Source organism: Boleophthalmus pectinirostris, unplaced genomic scaffold (assembly GCF_026225935.1).
Source record: "Boleophthalmus pectinirostris isolate CB_2022bp ecotype Guang Dong unplaced genomic scaffold, ASM2622593v1 HiC_scaffold_8, whole genome shotgun sequence".
NCBI classification, from domain to species: Eukaryota; Metazoa; Chordata; class Actinopteri; order Gobiiformes; family Gobiidae; genus Boleophthalmus; species Boleophthalmus pectinirostris.
In genome coordinates this window covers 16,817,373-16,840,435 of record NW_026571515.1, presented here as the reverse complement: position 1 = coordinate 16,840,435, position 23,063 = coordinate 16,817,373, and the positions used below count along the sequence as shown (strand labels likewise).

General features: G+C 38.4%; 1 protein-coding gene across 2 annotated transcripts in view; it reads right to left on the bottom strand.

Annotated features, from left to right (window-relative positions):
* Positions 1 to 21,288, bottom strand: part of epha2b (eph receptor A2 b) — a 59,131-nt gene extending 37,843 nt beyond the window's left edge. For both annotated transcript variants that reach the window (XM_020922315.2, XM_020922316.2), the window contains exons 1-3: positions 21,156 to 21,288; positions 20,414 to 20,493; positions 17,614 to 18,262 (exon numbers count right to left, since the gene is read on the bottom strand). In XM_020922315.2, coding sequence (XP_020777974.2) covers positions 17,614 to 18,262; positions 20,414 to 20,493; positions 21,156 to 21,240 — 814 coding nt within the window. In that variant the 5' untranslated portion in view covers positions 21,241 to 21,288. The remainder of the gene's footprint in view (positions 1 to 17,613; positions 18,263 to 20,413; positions 20,494 to 21,155) is intronic.
* Positions 21,289 to 23,063: the final 1,775 nt, after the last annotated feature.

Sequence of the window (23,063 nt, the reverse complement as noted above, 5' to 3'; positions counted from 1 at the left end):
AGTTGTTTTTACCCTCAAGCGCTCTCGTGTAAACAGGCCCTAAAGGAGAAAATGCTTTTTGTTATTATTGTGAGAAGACATCATGCTTTTAGGATTCACAATTATTTACACAAAAAATACACACCAAAAAGCTGTTTCCATCATATACAGTCACATTCACATCCAACTTTGTGAGCGGAATAGTGCAACTTGAGACTATTCACTGACCGTAACTGGTCCAGAAAGACTCATTATGTTTGAGCTTTTAATACAAAGTTGTTCTTAGGAAAATAAAGTCTATTTTTGTCTCTGCACTGGTATTGGCAGATACTTAAAGCCATAGTATCAGCGTTGGTATCAGAACCGAAAAATCCATAGCGGTGCATCCCTAATTTGGATCTGCAGGCAATCGCTTTATTAACTGAGCCCCCAAAATGAAGAAGGTTTCCTAAATGTAATTAATACATTGACAAAAATGAATAACTTGACTTTTATGGAGCTAACTTTTGGAGCTTTTGGTGAACTTGCTCAAATATCCTGGCAAATGTCTCCACCAAAAGCAAAGAAAGTGTGAAATGAACCAAAAAAAATGATCATGTACATCTCCATTTTTAATAGTGAGTAACCCTGACATCATCGTTGACACAAGCTCCATCTCTGGCTGTTCAATGACTAACACCACATTGTAGCTCGTCGTAATTAGCTGTGAAGGAGCTGGAGTCCAAAGTTGCTTCACTCCAAACTAATCACCATGTGGAAGAAAGAGGTCGAAGGTCGGGGACAATAAAGCAGGATATAACGCGCTTAACAAATAAAGAGTTCTCATGAAGTTTTAAAAGTGGGCTGTTTTTAAAGTGCTTTGACCCAGGTCTATAATGGGAACTGGTGCATTCCCACTGACAACAGATGTGGACAGTCAGCAGTTTTAAACATATCTCGTGGCCACAGGGAGAGAGGCTGGAATTAGTCCAAGCCTCATGTTGGTTAATGGTGCTCCAAAAGAACCATCATTTTGGAGGAGCGAAAAGTAGCTGTAATATAGTGGCAAAAACTAAACTAGACTTGGTTGGACTTGAGAATTATAGTTGTCTCCTCCACTAATACTCGTTAGCCATAAAGTGGTGAAAAGATTTTAACTGTTTCAATATCAAACACGACGATAGAGCTCATGCGCTTGTTGTCATGCAATCCCAGCATGCACGTCCAAACCCCATGTTGGCAGTGGAAGCAGTGGAGAATTCCCAGAGAAAACTAGCGCCGTGGGCTACAATTAACAATCTTTATCTGAGATTTTGGATTCTTGTTACGCACTGGGATGCACACATTATTAAAGGGTAAAAAAAACCAAATAAAAAAAAAAACAGAGTCCTTTACCGGATTTACAAAGCTCCATACTGAAGTAGAAGAAGAACAGACTAGCAGCTAATCAAACCGGACATTTATGAAGCTATGAATATATTTTTACATCAATATTGTTTTTTCATTCGAATGATTTATAGTATATTTTCACAATCATCTCCAAGGACCCTTTTTGATGATGCGAGAAGGCGAAAAGTAAACCAGATGTCCAGATACTGCAGAATTAAGGGGAAAATCCTCGTGAGCTTTACTCTACTGCTCTCTCTACTACTTTAAAATTACACCCATGTGAGTTAACAAGAGATCTGATTAGTTTTAACATAAAGCTTTGTCTATCATTTCATTTAAAGGTGCACTACATAACATTTCTTGGGGAGGGTACATGTGGGTCACATGCAAGTCTCCATGTGGATGTACTTAACTGTTCAGTCTGGAATGTTTCACAGTAAGGCTTTAAACTTATCTCCATGGAGACAAGCAGGTCAAGGTACAGATCAGTTCGCTGGAGAGGAGGACCCGCTGACACAAGAATGAATGTTCTTAAAGCTATTTCTGAACAATAAAGTCACCTCTAATGAAATAAAGCCTGAACAGACAGAAATGACATTTTTTGTCATTAAAGGTGCATTGTGTAACTTTTCTAGTGGAGGGCACGCTACCTTTTTTGTCTTTAGGGAGATGTTATTGCTTTGCTTGGTATGTTCCACAGTGTAATGTTAAAGGGACAGTCCGGAAATTTGGACATAGGACCTCATTTCCTAGTGTGCCCTCCACTAGAAAAGTTACACAATGCACTTTTAATGACAAAAAAAAAAACTCCAAAAGCTCATTCTGTGCCATTCATTACTGCAAATTCACCATGGCTAATACGGCGTCTCTCAAATTCAGTCACATGGGTGCAGGAGCTCTACTGACAAGAGGCTTTTATTTAAAATTATTTGAGAAAACTATTGGGAATAAAATTGTTGCTTAAAGTGATACACAAACCTAAAACAAATGTATTTTTATTACAACATTATCACTGATTTGAAAAAAAATATATATATATATATATAATATATATATATATATATATATATATATATATATATATATATATATATATATATATATATATATATATATATATATATATATAATATAAAAAGGTGCAAACAAGAAATGTGTTTTTGTATCAATAAATACTGTAATTCAAAGGTTGTTTTTACTTTATTTTGGGTTACCTAAAAGACAAACCATCACGAATTTGATCTTAATCTGTAAATCTGTTGATAAAAGAGTCTGCTGCGTTGACATGTCAGCTTTCGAACATGACTTCACAAAACCTTGAGACATGAAATACGAGCGCTCAAGATGGATATCCTCTTTTTAGCAGATCAAAGTCCTCCCTCCTTCACCGATGACACTTCCCCAACCCCAAAGATTTATACTGAACTCAAAGATGGCATGAGAGGTAACTGCTGCTGTCATCTCCTTCACAGTAATGCTATGTGTTAACTGCAAAAAACATGACAGTGCACGACTCCAAGTGTACAAGCAGCCCCCTAAGGCACCACATCAAACCTACCAACAAGAAAAGAAGAGAAAAAAAGAGCCCTGCATCTTAACTGACACAATCCCGGGTTCACTTTAAATGCTCTAATCTGCCCGGATCAAGCGTTTCGGAAAATCAGTGGAGCAGAAAATTTGAGAGTGCGGATTATCCCCTCAGAGTGAGATGATTCCATTATGTGAAATCTTAACTCAGACCAGTCTACAGATTTAAGGATTCTCACAATTATTCACACACAAAATACACATTAAAACGTTGTTTCCATCACAGACATTCGCATTCACATCAAGTTTGGTAAATTTTTCTGAATAAAAGCCTTGAGATCACGCCACCAACCTTTGGATAAGTGGGCAATTGTTCTATCCACTGAGCCAGACGATACTGAAAAATTAGCTGGATCCGATATCGGCCTTCAAATATCGGTTGAATGGATAATATTGATTGACATATAATTCATGTAATAAGTCTATTTTCTGGATGTAATTGGCCCAGAAAGTCTCATAATGTTAAAATGTGTATTTACACAAAGCTTTAACAGTTATATAACAGATTTGGATCAGTTTTATATTATTTTATAATTGTATAATGTAAATAAATGCCTAAATCAGACCAGTATTCTCCAGTCTACAGTTCTGTCAGATAAGAGATGTGAGTACGGCTCTTTAAAGGTGAACAAGATGGGCACAGGTACAAACCCTTTATAATTGTTCAGTCCGTGAAAACGCATTATCTGATTATCTGATGTAGGCCTGTCATGAAAACTAAGACTGGGAATCGCATGATCCTTCACAATTCGAAATACAAAAAATGGCTCTTGGTATGATATTATCATGACATGGTGATACATGTAATAATTGATATATTGCACATGATACTCTGTGATATATTGCCGTTTTTAAGAACCAAATACATTTTAGGAACAATATTTTGTTGTTAAACCATTACTTGTGCAAATGTAAATAAAATACATCAATTTTAATCATCAAATCTGTGAATATTTCAAGTGTATTGCATAAAAAACATTTCCTTCAAACAAAAGATTCCAAAAAATACGCTTGGCAATATATGGATACAACAGCCCATGATAATGACACTTTATCACCAAATTTTGTATGACAATATATCAATATTTTGATGTTTTTGCAACCCCCTAAAGATAATAAATTTTAAACTGTGATATATTGATACAGAGATATAGTGTGATAAACGATGATACTGAAACTATTTTACACCACTGACACAAAAAGAAGCAGGATAATGTCAGAAAACCCATTTTAAAAGTACAGTATCATTAAAAGCCTGAGCTACAATAAATAAATAGCAGGAAAAAAACAATAATTAGTTTTAGAAGTGACTTTTTCAACCCTCTACAACTCGAATCGCACCATATTAAATACAAAATAAATATTGAGTGCCTTAAGATATTGTTCTAGTTATCATATATTGAAGATAGATCAATATAGCAATTATCATGACCCAGTTGTGGTATGGCTCTTTAAAGGTGAACAAGATGCAGCAGGTAAACCCATTATAATTGTTCAGTGAGTGGAGCAGCATTATCGGAAGCATGTGCCCTGAATAAAAACCAAGGAAGTAATTACAACAGCATTCCAGTCAATCTTGACACCGATTTGGAAACGCATCCAAAAGGTGAGACATTGTGAATTGTAAACCATAGTGAACACAGAGTGTATTCTCTGTTGGGGTGAACAGTCACACGTTTTGGTGAATTATTCAATCAACCACTTATTTCTGTTGTATTCTAATTGAATAATCAGCAGCTGCAGTCTTCAGTGTACACTCTTCACTGTGCCCAGACAATACAGACATTTATATAACGAGAACGTATGTTAATTCAAAAATACAAACAGGCTGCTATTATTAAAATACATTAAAATATAGAGCAAATCCGTCAAACATTTAATTTAGCAAAAGATAAACATTTAATAAGCCAAGGTGAAGAGGAAAAAAACTTAAAATTAGAGATTTTTTTTTTTTAAACTTCTTCGGTCGTTAATTCACATAAATGTAAGACAAAAGGGCATTGCAAGTTTTTTTTCTTGTAATGTTTTCAAATCAAAATAAGGCATTTTATGTGTAAAAATGTAAAATTTTTGGACATTTCAATCTCAAAATGGATGAAGCCAGTATTTAAATAAACTAAATAAAGAAAAATCACCTAAGAATTCAAATTGCACCCAATTTTTTTTTTTTTGTTAAAACTTGAATAACTCAGTTGCCCACCCCCTGCTTGACTCTGTGGAGATGTTATTTCTTTGCCTGGAATGAAGACAAGAAAATTACACGACCAGGTGAAGTTACAGGTCAGATCTGCAGGGAGGCAACCCTGCTCACAGTAAGAAGGCATATTTTTAAAGGTATATTTTACCAACAAAATCTCAACTAAAGTAATTTCATTAACACTGGATTAATTTCTTATTGTGAAGCATTACCACAAAATAAATAACTTCTCAGTGGAGGCAAGCAGGTGCTATAGACCCCCACCAGACATGTTCCACACTACATCTTTAAACATGAAACTTGAGCTAGTGTGCAAATTTAGGCTGAAATAAATAAATGTTTAACTATCACATTTTTGCCCTACTTTCCCCCAAACCTCCATACACACATTAATCCAAGTCCGCTAGTGCCCTAGACGGCAGTTTTGTCCACTCTCCCTTCTGTTTACCATCGGTACTTGTGGTATAAATATGAAGAGGCCTGTACACAATAGTTTCAAGTGTCCCAGAGGAGTCCATGTGAAAGGGGACCTTCGCTCAGCCAAAAATAACACCAGCTCCATCCGTCAACACGACAAGAAACCAGCTCCGGTCTGTTTGTTGAACTTAGGATGGCTCGTACGGCTTTGTGTAAACTATTGTAAAGCGGTGACTGCAGTGGTTTTCCGATAAGATAGAATTGAATAAATACATGGCAACAACATCAGTTAAAATATAGAATAAAGAGAGACATCGCACAAAGGAAAACGCAGGCAGTGGTCAGAGTTAGTTTTAGGAGCACACACACCCAAGTCAATTACTAGGCATGCGAATCACCAGCCACAGTAGACAGGCAAAGGACGACTGTTACATCATGTGAGAACCAGGCTTGTCACGATAATACTGAAACTAATTTACGCCACTGACACAATAGCCCAAAAGCAGATTAAAACCACAAAACTATTCTAAATCTACAATGTTGTAAAACAATTATAAGCTGCAATAAATCAACAACAGAATGAAACACTTTAGAACTTAGTAGACGAAGCTATTGATTCATAGCCTGATTCATCAGCCGGTTTCACTTCGTAGAAACCGTCTGACCTTGCAGCGTTAAAATTTGTTCGCTCGACGGTGGGCAGGTACTTTTTTAAATTTAACCAATAGCTGCTATTTGGTCTTGACGTATGTAATGTGCCACTAACTGGTATATTTTCACAAATCCCGTAGGAAAAAGGGCAATAACGTCTTTCCCCTTGATAAAATTCACCAAACATTCACTTTGCTTTAAATCCTCGATCTCAGGAATCGTTGCCAACACAAAATGTATGGCTCTTTGCTGATTGGCTTGTGCCTGAACTTGCACTTCCAAGATATTTGCGAACCGTCTATTGTATTCCGTCCTGATCTAGTCGCTGGAGAGAAAAGAAATTGAGCGTAGGCACTAGGTGGCGACAAGACAAGGCAATGGCTCAAAAGACAAGTTGGCAGGAGGGCATATATGTGTATGTTTGTATGTTTTTTAATGTAAACCGGTAAGTTTTGTATTGTGTCTATTGTATAAAATAAAATTTAAAAAAAATTTAAATCTTCAATCAGCCTTCAATCAATCTCTAAAAAATAATTTAAAAATTCCCAGTAACGCAAAGTATCGGGGTGGGATGTTTTATCATAACTCATAATAGATACATTTCAGTTCATAATTTTGGCCTCTGTCGTCATTGTAGCTGTGTTTTTTGGAACTACAGCTTCTCAAGAAATGTAACTTGCCAGAGGAAAATATCTCACGAGATCATTTTTCTCATGTGTGCACAATCTTGTGGCAATTTTGTATCTCAAAATTTGGTGGTACGAGATCTTGTCCCATGTCTAGCAAAGAATACAGAGTCCAAAAAACTATAGTTCCAGCTTTCATACACTGAACGATTGAAGTCATTATGGTAATTATCGTGACAGGCCTAGAGAGGATAAGGACACAAAGACCAAAGACAGGGATGGACGGGCAAGAGACAGAGGCTAATACAGGAAAGACTTTGGCACTTCGGAAGCCTGTCTTACTGGAATTCCGAAGATCCGATGTGTGGAGCCAAGTTCACAAACACAGACTTGGATGATGACTCCTACACTCCACTGTCAAATTTTAGGAATACTTCTTCCTATCATCACCTCTTCCAGTGTTTATTAGTAACTACGATACCGAGACAATAGTGAGTATTTGTGTAGGGAGAGGCTGCCCAGGAAATAGTTTACATCAAGCAATATGTCAATCAATGACTTCTATAAACAAATGCAGGGGATTCGTCTATTAGTTTATACGTCCATATTTCAGTCTTCTCTCACATGTTAATGCTTTTGGTTGTTTACAATTAGGGATGCACCGATCCAGCGTTTTCAGTTCTGATGCGATATTGATACCATTGCTTTAAAGCTGCACTGTGCAACTTTTTTGGTAGTAGTAGTAGTAGTAGTAGTTTATTCATTTTACCGCACTACAAAACAAAACATAAAAAGATAGACTACAATCCCATAGATCATGACTGAAAGAGTTTAGGCTGAAGTAAAAAAGTATTACAAGAAAAAAAAGCAGTGTTTGAACAGCAAGTTTACATTTACAATTTCACTTACGGCTTACTGTATATATAAGACACAAAGTATAAATTTAAACAAATCAATTTGGCAAAGCAATAACATCTCCATGGAGACAAGCAGGTAGTGGCCCCTCCACCAGAAAAGTTACGCAGTGCACCTTTAAGTATGTGCAGATGAACAATAACAACCGTTACCAGAGAAGGGACTAAAAACAGCATTTATTTCCTTTAAACATAAATAAAATAAGACAAAACGAATTGAAATGTGTTATTTAACTCTCAGGCAACTACAGAACAACTTCGTATAAATAAAAGTTCAAACATGAAATTTTCAGGGCTAATTATGACCAGTAAATTGTCTTATTACATTGATTTACTGTAAATGGTCAACCAGGAGCGAACCGATATTTGGAAGCCGATATCTAATCCAGCAGATATTTCAGATTTGGAGTCCAACTTACAATGTGCACTCCAAACCGACTTTTTAAAGCTAATCACAAATCTAATCACAACCGCAAATCATAAAATTCTGTTATTTTTGCTTCCAAAATCGTCCAGCCCGACTTTCCAAGATATAAATTTCATGTTAATTAGCAATCACAGTTAAACCATTCTTGTCGGCACCATAACTCTGCGTCTATTATAACCACATCGGGAAGTAACTGAACTGATCACAGAACACATGAAGCTTAAGACTAGTTTTGAGTAACTGTATTCCAATAGAGGTACAAAAAAGTTACAAAAAATACACAGTGATATTTGATCACAGAATTTAGGCTTCAAACTGAACATAACTAGTGAGAAAAATAGAAAACACAGCTCTTGTGGTGAGGCATGTGTGATTTTTACCTCTCTAGATAGTGATAGGAAATGTATAATAAACAGGGAAACAAATATAAAGCTGTTTTTAATGTTGAGTCTTTACACTATAGTGTACGTCGCCTTCTCTGATTGGACAATGTATCTGAATACTTTACAAAATACATTTTAATGCAGGTATTCAGTATTCTCTTACTAAATACTAGGAAAGGGACAAGATCTCGTGCCAAAATATCTCATGAGACAGAACTGACACCAGATTGATACTGAAAATGATCTTGTGTGATTTTTTTCCTCATGTTTTTACATTTGGATTGAAAAAATAAAGTACTGGTGAGTTACATTTTCTAAGAATGTGAAGTCCCAAAAAGCAGAGCTACAATGACAGCATAAATATTAAATATAAGTAAATAAAAAAATATGAAGCTAGATGTATTTATTATACACTACTGGTCAAAAGTTTTAGAACACCCTAATTTTTCCAGTTTTTTATTGTAATTCAAGTCGTGCAAGTCCAATGAAGAGCTCGGTAGGTACTGAACAGCCAGAGGTTAAAAAAAGATAAAAGATAACAAAAGACAAGCCCAAGCTCTGCCAAAACTACCTCAGGAAAAAAGAACAAGATGGTAAACTTGAAAACATGGAGTGTCCAGCACAGTCTCTAGACTTAAGCCTCATCGAGCTGGTCTGGGATGAACTGGACAGAAACGTAAAGGCCACGCAACCTTCAAGTGACACACATTTATGGAAACTTCTGCAACAGATTTGAGAAGAACTTTCTGAAGAATATTTGATTTCTATTGTAAAAAGAACAAGCCACAAGTGCGTTCAGCTGTTATATCTGCCAAAGGTGGACACTTTCAGAATCAAAAGTTTAGAATACATTTTGGTCAACAGTAAACAGTAAACTGAAAAAAAAAAATGGAAAAAGTGTTGTGTTCTAAAACTTTTGAAAGGTAGTGTGGTCTAAATAATGTCAAAATCTCGTTTTGTCTCGTAGATCCAATCTCGTGTCTCATCTTGTCTTGTGGAAACTGTATCTCATCCACCAATACTAAATACATTTTCATAGTATTGTTCCCATCACAGGTTATAAATTCCCCCTCAATCAAGCCTGTCTTTATTCTGTCAAAATGGCAATGGACCAGCCCAAACCAGAAACCCACTTCACTTTGGGCCTCACCAGTGCCCTGAGCTAGCTAAACGCCGCGCATTGTGCATCCCTTTGAAAATCCGCGTGGAAACCATGACAGGGATTAGTTTGCACACATGGGCCTGGTGTGGCGGGTTGGGGAGCGGTCGGGGCTGCCCTGGGTCCATTGTGGTGGAGGGATTACGGCCGGTTAAAGGGCGTGATGCACTGGACCAGACTGTCTCAATGTCAACAGTGAGTCACAGGGTTAAAGCCACGACGGTGCTGTCACGTTAAAATCAACCGCTTCTGTGCTAAGAAAAAACTCAAGTTTAGATTTTTCCGGAATATAAATGAGGAATGTTCATTTACTCATGAATGAGGATTAAATCACGGCATTGTGGTTGGGATCAGGGGCCGAGTGGAACAACGGAAACCGGCTTCCTATATTTAAATACTGAGACTATAGGTTTTCCTTTAATTCTGGGAAACAACTTAACCCCATATTATAAAAAAAGAATAATTTGGGGATTCTAAAGAGCCCATATTACGCTATTTTCTGATCTGTTAAAATGATGATTCCTCATCACAAACATACATAGAGCTGTGTTTTGTTTCATTCATACATGTTTAACACACAAACCCTGCACATTTAGGCTAAGTTCTTCTCTCAAACTGAAAACACAACTAGAAAACCTCTGTCCTGTTCCACCTTGTGATGTCATGTGGTAATACAGGAAGTGATCCACTGTGTTTTCAAACTCCATGCACCTGCACTAGAATCATTTGGATGATTTCAACCCTGGAATTGCCAGTCTCTTCAGGTTAAGTTGCTTTATTTGTACCCATAGGTAAATTTGTTTTGCAGATTTGAGAGGTTCGTCCCGCATTTCACATTTCATTCATCCACGTTACAATAAACACATAAAAACACAATTACAAAATAAAGTGTTACAGTGCTCCAGTGCAGAATGGCTTTGTTCCAAAAACAATTAATTAAATTCATCCATCACACTTGGCTAAGATCACAATAAATATTAAATATATAAAAACACACACATTTTTTTCAAGACAATGTACTAAAACTGATAGATAAATAGATTACAATTTATTCACTGAAGTACGATAGTAGCTGGAACGAAGCTCCTTTTAAAATGATTCATTCTAGATCTTGGGACTAAAAGCCTCTGACCAGCGGGAAGCAGCTGAAACTCTGAGTTTAGTGAATGTTGCACGTCTTTTAAAATACTGTGGGACATCCTCTGTAACTGTCTACTGAACTAAAGGTAAAAGTAGCTGTTAACTTGACACCACAAATAGGACACCACAAATTGGAACAGAACATTTTGAGCTTCAGAGATGTAGACAGGCAAATAATAAAAGATTACTCAAACATGTGTGAATGAAACAAAAAACAACTCCAAGTTTGTGTTTGATAAGATAACAACATTATAACATGGCTTAAAGCTCAGAAGAGTAAATTTTGTGTAATACAGGACCTTTAACCCCATGTTATAAGAACAGTTTGGGGACATTTTTAAAAGGGATCTACTATGTTTGACTTTAACAATGAGCAAACACTACTGTATATCCAGCCTCATCTATAAACCTCTCCAAGTGGAATGGTATGTTAATAAATAGTCTTCGCCTTATCTCTTGTGAGGACGTGATTTAGAGACGCTTACACAGCCGCTTCTATCCCTCTGTACGTCCACAAGCTACAGGAAGTGATGCGTTAGCTTTGAAGATGGTTTGTCCAAAACAGGACCCTGTAGTTAGCACAAGCGGGGATGACCACAGAGTATTCGTCACACACCACCTACGCAAACCACACAGCAAATGTATAGACAAATCCGGCTAAAATAAGACGCAATGCGGATGGGAGATTTCACTGACAGTACAGCTGCTGACGGAGCAGTTAAAGGTGCATTGTGTAACTTTTCTGGAGGATCCGTCAAATGTTTTTCTCCATGGAGATGTTATTGCTTCGTCTGGAATGTTTCACAGTATGGCGAAAAACCTTTCAATCATCATGGAGGCTAAATCAGACCAAGTTACGGGTCAGATCTGTGGAGAAGTGACCCCGCTCACCGTCAGAATGTTTGTTTTTCAAGGTATGTTTGAGTTATAAAACCACCTGTACTTAAATAAATGTAAATAAAGCTGTTTAATGTCATACTGTGGAACATTACAGGCAGAGCAATGACATTTCCATAGAAACCCCCAACTAAAAAGTTCCATAGGGCACTTTTAAGCTGGATTTGAATACATTTGAGTACTTAGACATTTAATTATGCCTTTTATAATTATTCAAAACTAATATTGTGTATCTTCCATGCCCAGGCATGTTCAGTGAATTTGCCAAGAGTGTGAATAACTAGAGGCCCTAAAGGTGTTTTTATGCGAAGATTTACATAACAGGTCACATGATCATGGACTAATTTTTGGTTGACAAATGATTTAAATTTAAGACATGTACTGTGAGGTGAGGTAGACAACATTAGCAAGAGAGCTCAACTGACACATACTAGTATATACGTACATACATGCTAGGGATGTAACAATAACCAAATATCATGATATCCTATCGTCAGAAATCTCTCAATAATATGGACCATCACAATATATCAAATTACAAGTTTCTCTGTTTAAATTCATTGTTAAAAAAGCAGAAGGAACTACATAGACCATGATCCTTTGCTCCATTTCAGTGCTGACTCCATGAAGAAATAACTGTTCTAAGCATTTTTAATCTTAGGGTTTGGGTTAATCCAGTCAAGGCATTTTAAGAGGAAAAAGTAGCATATCCACAGTTTTGTTAGCCTTCACAAAATATTGCAATAAATATCATACCGTGAAATATATATCATGAAAATATCGTACTGAGAGCTTTGGATATTGTTACATCCATAATACATACACCTTCACTAGAATCACTTGGATAATTTCAACCCTGGAACTGCCAATCTCTACTTAACTAAAGGTAAAATGAGCTGTTAACTTGAAAACTACCACTTCATAACATCACAAGGTGGAACAGAGCATTTTGAGCTTTGGATATGTAGACAGACTAAAAAAAAATGATTACACAAACATGTGAATGAAACAAAACACAACTCCAAGTATGTTTTTGAGGAGGTAACAACATTATAACATGACTTAAACCTTACAAGAGTCAAGTTTGTGTAATACAGGACCTTTAAGTATATTTTTCAAACTCTAACTCAATCATCATCAATCATCATATGTTGCACTTTCTTCCAATGACCTCTTGTATAAAGCTCTGATTTCATTTTATTACTTGTCTTTCTATTTTATTTTGACTTGTACACATACATTTATATAATTATGTCTTATTTGACACCTGTCCTTTGTCTATCTTTTGTGCTACTTATTAGAATTTATTATTACCATTATTATTTTCACTCTTTGTTATTATATTATATTGTGATGTGTGAGCTAAATAAAAGTAAATAGACAGATAATAGATAAGTAAATAGATAAAGTTTGTCTAAGTCTAAGTCTATAACTGAACTCTCCTACAGCTCAATTGGACTACTTTCATTTTTAACCTTTGTCAGCACAACAGTACAGTAGGTTACAAGGTAGTCCATGGCGGAGGTACTATAATTTGTGTCTTTGTTATAGTGTAAAGTGGATACGCCTCTAAACACATGCCAACGGTTTTCTCGCATGCATGTAGTGTAAACTGGTGTTGTAAGCATCTTATTTCTTTTCTCCTCCTTTGTGTATTATGTCACTACATCAAACGGTATAACTTTACTGAGCTGTAAAAAGCCATGTTCCATTTGACTTAACTGCCCTTTAGCTTCATGGTAATCATGTGTGGCGTTAGCATATGGAATAGACGGACTTTTAGGGGATTTCTGAAAGATCCCAAAATGTACTTGGGCTCAACCAGGACCTCATTCCTCATGTCCAAGTAGCACCCCTGCATTCTCTGCCCTGACAGTTTTTACATCTCAAAAGTCTCCGGGGAGCGTAGGAGTCTAAGGGCAGACAGTGTACATCAGCAGAACATGGAAACTTTCAAGTGGAGTTTAAAACATTGGAGGAGAGAAGGCAAGAGATGATTAAGTATGAGTGTGTGTTAAGATTCGCTACGCAGCTGCCTGAGTTACTATCTGACCTCTAGTTGTACCAATTGTGGGGTTTTCTCGCTGTTTATTCGTTTTGATGCTAGGTCAGGACCTTCTCTCCCCCTCTGGGAATTCTTCAGGTCTGCAGTAATGTTGGCTCCTCCTCGGCAAACTGATCAGGAATGTACCAAGTGGGGTGGATGGAGGGGGCGGAGGTGGGACAACACAGGGTTTCATTGTTCTGCTACCTTTGCACCTTTGCAATCTCAAATCCTCACCTCTCTCCTTTGGATTCGCTCCCCTCGCATAAACACTATACCTGGCGCTAGAACTTCCCGCTTCCTGGATCACTCCCCCCAACCCCACCCCCTCTGTTATGACCCCTCCGTGATCATCGTACCTGACACTTTCCCACCACCATACCCTATTTACAACGCAGTGACAGAAGACTTCATCACTTTTATCAATTGACAGCCAGCGGAGAGGAAAAAGTGCCTAATTACAGGAGGAGTTATGGAGGATTTACAGGCATTTTCAAGGTGTGTGTTCTAACAGCAAAAGGGAATTCACTGAGTATTTTTCCAGGCTCATTTGTGGCCATGCGGTTCACTTAAAGGTGCATTGTGTAACTTTTCTGGTGGAGGGTCTTTCAAATGCTTTAATCCATGGAAATGATTTGTCTGAAATGTTTCACAGTATGGTATTAAACCTTTTTTATCTTCATACAGACCAAACCAGACCAAGTTATAGGTCAGACACGCAGAGAGGCGACCCCACACACAGTCAGAATACCAGTTTTTCTAGATATTTTTGAGCTATAAAACCACCTGCAATTGAGTACATGTAAATCAGAGCTGTTTAATGTCACACTGTGGAAAATTCCAGGCAGAGCAATGACGTAGGAACAAGCAGACGATGGATCCCCAACAAAAAAGTTGCATATTAACCTGTGTATCATTTGTTCATTCATTTTTCTAAATAAAACCAAAAATAAGAATACGAAAAAACAACAATTTTCTTCCTTATCTGTCTCCAAAACCCCAAAAAAAAAAAAAACGGATCTGGTTTAGACCTGATTTAGTCCTGGTTCAGTCTGTGTGCGGTGCAAAATTCCGGCATCGCAGTTTAAGTCACGGAAAAGAGAAACGGTCATTATCCATTTTTTCCATTATTCATTTAAACACACAAAATCAAAAACTGAAAAAAAAAAAAGAATCGTTATCCTTTTTTTTTCATTTTGGTTTTGGAGACAAATAATGAAGAAAATAGTTGTTTTTTCATTTTCTTATTTTCGGTTTTATTTTGAAAAACAAATGAACGAATGATACATATTGCACCTTTAAGACTCTACTTTTAAAACTATCAAAAAGTACTCTGTAATTTTTGTTATGTTTCATTGACAATCAATGGCTAATTTTACATTTATGCACCCAAATTCAATTCAGATCAAATGTTCTTTGATGAATGTCTTCCCCACTCTTCACCCCCATTTCACACTATCCTGTTTTGTCAAATAAAGCATAAAAATCTCCTCCTCTCTTGCCTAATGTAAATGGATTTAAACTCTCGTATCACTATTAATATAAAGGGAGGTGGAGGGATCCGGGCCAGTAAATTTGAGCAAGCACGGAAATACACACGATTACATATATCCTTCAAAGAGTTTATCATCAGTTTAAGATGTCTCCACCAGTCATTTCAGGAAATTCATACTATCAAAATAAGCAGAAGAGGAGTCATGCGTTACTTAGTCATAGAGCAGATCTCAACAGGCCTCTGCATGCCAGCTCCAGTTCAGTTTGTTAAATCCGTCACAGCAGTCACACAATACAGGCCAAAGCTCAGGCTGGGAGCAGCAGAGAGGAGCGACGATCCTTCAGACAGGGGAACATGGAGTCAGCATGCCCCCTCTTCCCCCCTCCCCTCACCCACAACACTCTTGAAGATGCTAATCCATCACAGTACAGTAGCCTCAGAGTCTTTGATCACTCTGGAGCACTTTGACGACCGGTCCCACAACAATGAAGGCCTCCTATTCACCGCAAGCACAGAGACGCCTCACTACAAAGGCCTGAGTTATAGTTCCACTCCACGGTAAGCTCGTATCAAGCAGATAAGAGCTGAGCTGATAATGAGGGCGCTGGGGAACACCTGACGCAAGAGGACTTACACAGAGGCATGACATTCATTAAACCGCCTTTGGAATATGTGGTTTCTCAGTCCGCCACGGCTCGGGCCCAAAGAAAACACGGCTTTATGAAAGTCATATATTTTTGCTTCAAAATGTATTTTAATAAAGTGAATGGATTCCTTTGGCCCAGTGATTGATTCCAAAAGGTGGACTGTGAACAATGGGCTGTGTGTTGTGGAGATTATAGTCATATTAAGACCATGTCCAATAACTTAATTCAGACAATTTTGTTAGCACTGCAGTGGAAACTGTGGAAAGACAGGGTTTTGACCTTATAAACCATAAAAGCCCCTTCTTTTAAGTGGAAAATAACAGTATTAAAGTTTTGGTCTTATTATGTTTAGTTTTTAGAAATGAAATGATCAAATTCTGGCAGATATTAATGCAATTTTTGGATAGAATATGTCATAAGATGTAACTTCATGGCTAAAAATGCAAACTGTCCTTCAGAGTTACACCTAATAACATCATGACATTAAAACTAATCAGGAACTCCAAGTAAGGCTTTCCTTCAAACACCCCTGGTCAATGTTCAAACCTGATCTGATAGCACAAAGGGTGTAACTGTAAAAGCTCTGAACACACTTTCTTCAAACATGTGCATATTCAAATTATATTTCAAACGACATGCACATTTTCTGAGTTTACAGGTATCGGTTCAAGGTCAAGGCAGATGTCGAGGCATGTACGAGTATACTTGAGCATTCCTTCCATTTCAGAGGAGTTGTGTTAGCCACGGGCAGAATTCCACCCAACAATGATAATAACACCTATGATAGATATGTGTGCTCTTTCACAGTCGTGTTTTACAAGCTCAGCAATTAACATAAAGTGAAATGGGCAGCTTTACTAAATTGTCACTAGAGAAAACTGCTGCTATTGGTTCAAATTGAAATCACACCCCAGTTGATTCAAACGAAAGAAAACATAACACATAACTAGGCCTGTCACAATAACAAATTTTGAAGCACAATATACAGCTACAGAGAAATATGTCATTAACAATTATACTGAAAGTACTTTATGTCACTGACACAAAGCAGCATCATGAACCAAAATTTTGCCATAGAAGTTATTTATTCTTAGCCTGTTTCATCAGCCAGTTTCACTTTGTGGAGACCGTCTGACCTCGCAGCGTTAGAATTTGTTTGCTCAATGGTAGGCGGTACTTTTTTCATTTAACTAATTGCTGCTATTTGGTTGAGATGTATGAAATGCGGCACTAATGGGGCTAACTGGTATATTAAGCTTTCTCAAATCCCATAGGAAGAAGGACAATAACGTCTTTCCCCTTAATAAAATTCACCAAACATTCTCTTTGTTCCGGCTTTTATTCCTCAATCTCGGGAATCGTGGTCAACACAGAATATATGGCTCTTCACTGATTGGCTGGTGCCCGAACTTGCACTTCCAGGGTTTTTGCAACCCATCTAGTGTGTTCCGATTCCTGACCTAGTCGCTGGACAGAAATGAAATTGAGCAGAGGCACTAGGTTGAATCAGCCTGGCAAATTATTCTACCCCCTACAACTCAAAATATAGTATAGAAAAATATTGCAAAGAAATTGTACACATGATAAACACTGACACCTAAAAATCGTTGTTCCAGCTTTCATGTATTGACATCGATATAATAATCATCATGACAGGCCTGTATATAACAAAACCTCCTTACCTTTGCACACATTCCCGACTTCCTCATATCCAGGTTTGCATTGGCACTGTCCAACGGGCACGACCCATTCGCCATCCACGGTGCAGTAAATCCTCGGCTGCTCCTCACTCACAGCATTATCCACACATTCACCTATGACCTCTCTCAATGCCTGATTCTCTCCTCCTGCCACAGTTTCTTGGAAAGATGCGAGACTCTTGATCGTAGCGGGGCATGTCTTGTAATAAACTCTAACTGAAAGCAGAGCCACGCAAGCTCCAATATCTTGAAAAGCTAAGTAAAACCCTTTCCTTGAGAGGTTCTCGACTACTTTTGTTTCAGTGTTGATACGCAGTTCATTTTTGCTGGTGATCTCATCTGGAGCAATAGTGGTTACTTTCTTGAATTGACCTTTTCGAAATGTGGTGCCAACATCTGCGTCCGCCTCAGAAGAAAAGAGATTGAAGGTTTCTTTGCAGGTCAGTGATGCACCATCAAAGGAGTTACAGTCTCTTACGATGAACTGGAGCTCCACAAAAACCCTTGAGGCTGAAGGTCTTCTCTGGATGAAGGTGGTTCGAAGCCAGTTGTCCTGCTCGCGCTCCCCCACATTGCACACTGAGTACGTGTAGAACTGGGAACCATTTAGAGTCCGCTGCACCACTTCCCACTGCAACAAGAAACAAGCCACAATGTTACCGGACCGAATACAGACCCCTGGGGAACACCTAATCATCGTGTAAGCGCTTTCCTCTAAAAAGAAAACAGAGTTAGTACCTAGGGGCTTGTGTGAGGGTCTAACCGTTGTAATATGAAACTAGAACAAAAAATCTAGTCCACACATTTGCTAATTGCTTCCTGCAAATATGTTAACTAGCTTTGACAACAACGCATACTGCAAGACTGGGAATTCCACTTTATGACCTTTCAGCAGTCCAACAATATAGACCTCAAGGATGTGCACGGGAAAGAATATACAACTCACAAATAAAGATACAATGCTTTTTAATTTGGTGAAACAATGCATGTTAGAACCATCACAGAGATATTTAAGCATGTTTTAAAGGTTCAATATTGCACAAAATTGACTATTGTGAGCTTATGTCGTGTTAGAATGCTCTTATCTCCAATAAAACATACCTAGAGTTGTGTTTTGTTACATTCACACATGTTTGAGAAAACCAAGTTTATTAGTCCGTGTACATCTCTTGGCAAAATGTTCTGTTCCTCCTTGTGATGTCATGTAGTGGCAGTTTTCAAGTTAACAGCTAAGTTTTACCTGTAGTTCAGTAAAGATAGGCAGTTCCAAGCCTGAAATCATCCAAATGATTCTAGTGAAGGTGTACGGAGTTTAAAACTAAATGGAGTACGGCTGGGTATCATTAAGAAGTTGCCGATACGATACATACCTCGATACATAGGCCACAATATGTACCTCGATACAGTGCACTTTCGATTCAATACGATATATTTCAAATCGAATCAATACGGTTCAATAAGAAATAAAGGCTAAATCATGGCTGATACTAAAAGTGTTTGTTAAACCACTTCTTGTGCAAAGTTCATATGAAACATTTTAATCATCAAAACAGTGAAAATGTCAAATGTGGCTCAAAAATGTGTTTCCTTCCTCTAAACAAGCAACAAAACTGTAGCGTTGTAACAAAATAATTTAGTAAAATATACCAAAAAATACTCTTGGCGATACAGTGATACAGCAGCCCAAGATATCAATACTGTATCATTCACATGAAACGGTACAAAATTTAGATATTTGTGTGTTAACCATGTGTGAATGAAATAAAACTCCAGATATGTATTTGATAAAGAAACAGCGTTATAACATAGATCAGAAAATGGCGTAATATGGGCCCTTTAAGGTACGGCTGGCTCTTAAAGAACAACTGGGCTGCACAAGGGCATGGGCTGTGGTTTACTCTCTGCATGGAGTCACTGTGCTGTTAATTAAAGGAATGTGCTCTGCTGGCCGAGTGTGTGGCTCTGCATATAAACCTGATGTACAGCAGGGCCAGCTCCTCTATTACCCAGCTGGTGATGGTTTTTATACGTTTCGAGGTTATGCTAAATGACGCCCGCAGTTAGACAATTGTGCATTATGTTACAGACACCCTGGTACTGAAGAAATAATGGTGATTTTAAAAAGTGAAACAAAATGTCAAAATGTGATGTAAGAGTGAAACTGTGCAGGGATAGTCAGAGGAACACGCCCACACTTGCCTTTGACTCACGCAAAATGAACCTATCAGCAGCGGATTTGCATGAGCTTAGTTTGTCAATTACTTTGAAACGACACAACACGGAGGCAGACACATGCGTCCCGTTTGCTGGCACTGCAAGAACCACAGCATTTGGGTGCAATAAAGGGTGGAATCTCTCTCAGTCATTTTCATGTGCGTTACGGAAAAAGGTAACTGGCCCACATCTATAGCCCCTCCCATCCCAAAGAGGTACCACATGCTACAACTTTAAAAGTTAATTGCTCTCTAACATACAATTCTGAAGAAACCACAAGAAGCCACAAGTATTCCCAGCTCTGAGCTTGCAGCTAGTCTGTCTGCAGCAGAGACACGCTCTACTAGGACCCCAGTACTCCTAGCGTAACATGGGCCCCTGCTTCAAGATTTACAGAGATGTGACAAGTGTACGCTCAAAAGCAGCTTACAGCTAACCGCACAAGTCAAACGGTCAGTGCTGTGCAAGGCCCGACTTTTCCTATGTCGTTTCTCAAAGCGCTTTCCCTCAGGCACATTCCACACGTGAGATGGAGGAGACGCTGGAGATGGTGTGGAGCAGTACTCACCCCTGGTTTGTCCGCCTGGTCTAAGGGCCAAGTGAGCCAGCCCAGGTCCACTCCTGTAGCCCGCATGTCCAGGAGAACCTCTGTGAACACAAGAGACAGTTTATAATGAGTTTTGTTTCAAGGAAAGTGTATAAGTGTGCTTGTGCCAGTACAAAACGCTTTTTTTTTTTAAATTTAACTATGCACTCTTTAAAATAAACATTCATTTATCAACATAAATTATAAAGTGTGAAAGTGCGAACATAGATGATTAAATATGTTCACATTTTAAATCGTTTCTTTATCAGTGCGAGTGGAGCAGGTTTAGATTCCTCAAAGTTATCTGGACGCTTCAAGGTTGTAGCCAACAATCCGCCGCTAAAGATAAAACCAACGGGAATGTCAATAAAAAGATACGAAGATTTGGAAATTACTATTCCACTAAAAATGTGTTGACATTTCACCTGTTGCCCTCGTAAAATAAAATCTGCGGACATACTGCAGCCTAATCAGACTTTATACAGCTGTACTCCAAGAACAATCGGCACTAAACACACTAATCTAACACATACGAAGTTAAAATGAAACCAACTAAAATAGGTTTGGCAGTCTGCGTTCAAATAAACTGTCACACAACAATCAGAGGTATTACGGGCTGAAACTTTCCCCAGTCCGCATATGGCACGCGCGCTTGGCTCCACTTGACAACTATCGAAAGTTTTTAAAAAGTTCATAGCACTTGTTTGACACATTAGACATGTACCTTCATTGGTCTGGATCGTGATGAAAATGCCGTTGATCAGTACAGAGAAGAAAAGTAAAGATCCGATTCCCGTAAAGAGCTCCATTTGTGCGGCTCTCCTTCGCCGTGTGAGCGCTGCTGGGCTCCGCGCTGCGCTCTGTGGACCGTCTGTTCCTGCGCTGTCCTCGCTCATTCACAAACCGCCCTGCCCCGCGACTCCGCCCGCTACCGCTGGAATGTGTGTGTGTAAAGTGAGTGTGGAGCCTGCAGCCCGCAGGGGCTTATCGATACAACGAGAACAAGGAAACATCGCGATTATCTGAAGTAGTCACACGTAAAAAAAAAAAAAAAAAAAAAAAAAAAAAAAGAAAAGAAAAAAGAAAAGAAAGACCTAACTCCTGTGTAAACAACAGCATAGTATGAAACATTTTAGAAAAAGTCCAGCTAGAAAAATAATAGACTTTTGCTGCACTGATTAACATTGATAAAAACTCATCGCAAAACTGGTGTATAGCTGTGTATTAGTAGGCCTATTATCGTTTTCGTGATTATGCATCATTCATTCATTATAATGTTTCTGCTCCTTTTTAGCTTATATGGTTCTACTTATACAGGCTCAGAGTAAAGTGCGGCTGAACTCCCTCCAGTGTCCAGTCTCAGGGAGAAGAAATGTTTGGCTGTTGTAGTCGACAAAACCATGGTGCAGTCATCAAACTGTCCACAGCACACCTGATGCCACAGTTTATACTGCGTGATCTGATGCTTTAGTTTATACTGAGCGCAGATTGTGTTACTACACCTATTTCTGCTGCGCACAGCTGCACCGTGACTGACAACAGCAGTGATGGGCCTGTTCTGTCTGGAGCTGAAAACCCCATCCTGTGAAGGGTTTGGAAATAAAATATTACTATAAATATGTTCTATATTAAAACAAGATGAATAGAAGTGTAGTAGTAGTAGTAGTAGTAGTACGTTTCTGTGGTTTTGGTCTTTTCACAAACTGTGTGAATAGCTGGTGGTTGTCTATTCATGTACTGAATGACTAAGTTTATAGTGTTACTTTTTTCACAAAAAGATCAAATACAAATCTCAATACAGTATTTGAAAAACAATGTAAATTTGATGCAAGACACTTTAACCAAGGCTGAAATCTTCAAATCATGGTTGTCTTCACTGTATTTTAGCTCCTTTAGCTGAATATATGATCTGTTTCTGGTTAGAAACTTAAAGTTTGTTTCAAGTAATAATGTTTAATTTCAAGTATTCCTGTTTATTTATTGATGAAAATTTAAACTGAAAAGTATGGATGATCCATCTTTTACCTAACAGTTCTTTTGATATTTTGCTAGTACTGGGGTTTACAGTATACTCTTAAAGGCACCATGCTGCTTACAGTGCCTTGAAGGCACCATCTTATTTGCATAAAGACACTGAATAGTTTGGCTCAGTGAATGGCTGTAGGGAGGGAGCACGCGGGAACGCCTCCTCTCTTGTGTCTTTGTTGAGGACGTCGCACATACAGAGGTGGAATCGAGCTGACAGCCGCACACAGATGTATTCATATCTGTATAATAGCAGCATGAATGGTGCGATCTGCACAGTACAGCTGGCCTGCTGATACGCCGTCATAACTTATGGGAAATATTTAAAAAATGTTGCACCCTGCCATCTCTTTAGAAGCAGAGCTCGGAGGTTGAGTCGAAGGTGCAGGGGGCGATGAGGGAGAGCAGTTTTAATAAGTGGTATTAGTCCTGTACCTAGCAACTGGCAGTGAGAGGAATCTGCCCGCTCGTATCTGCGCTCCCTCTGTTGTCCTGGGACAGTGTGGGCCAATGCCAGAGGTGATAAGAGGTCCAGCAGCCGCCACTCTATTCAGAGAGCAGGATAATAACTGTGAGAAGAGCCTGTGCTCTGCAGGACACGCTAACA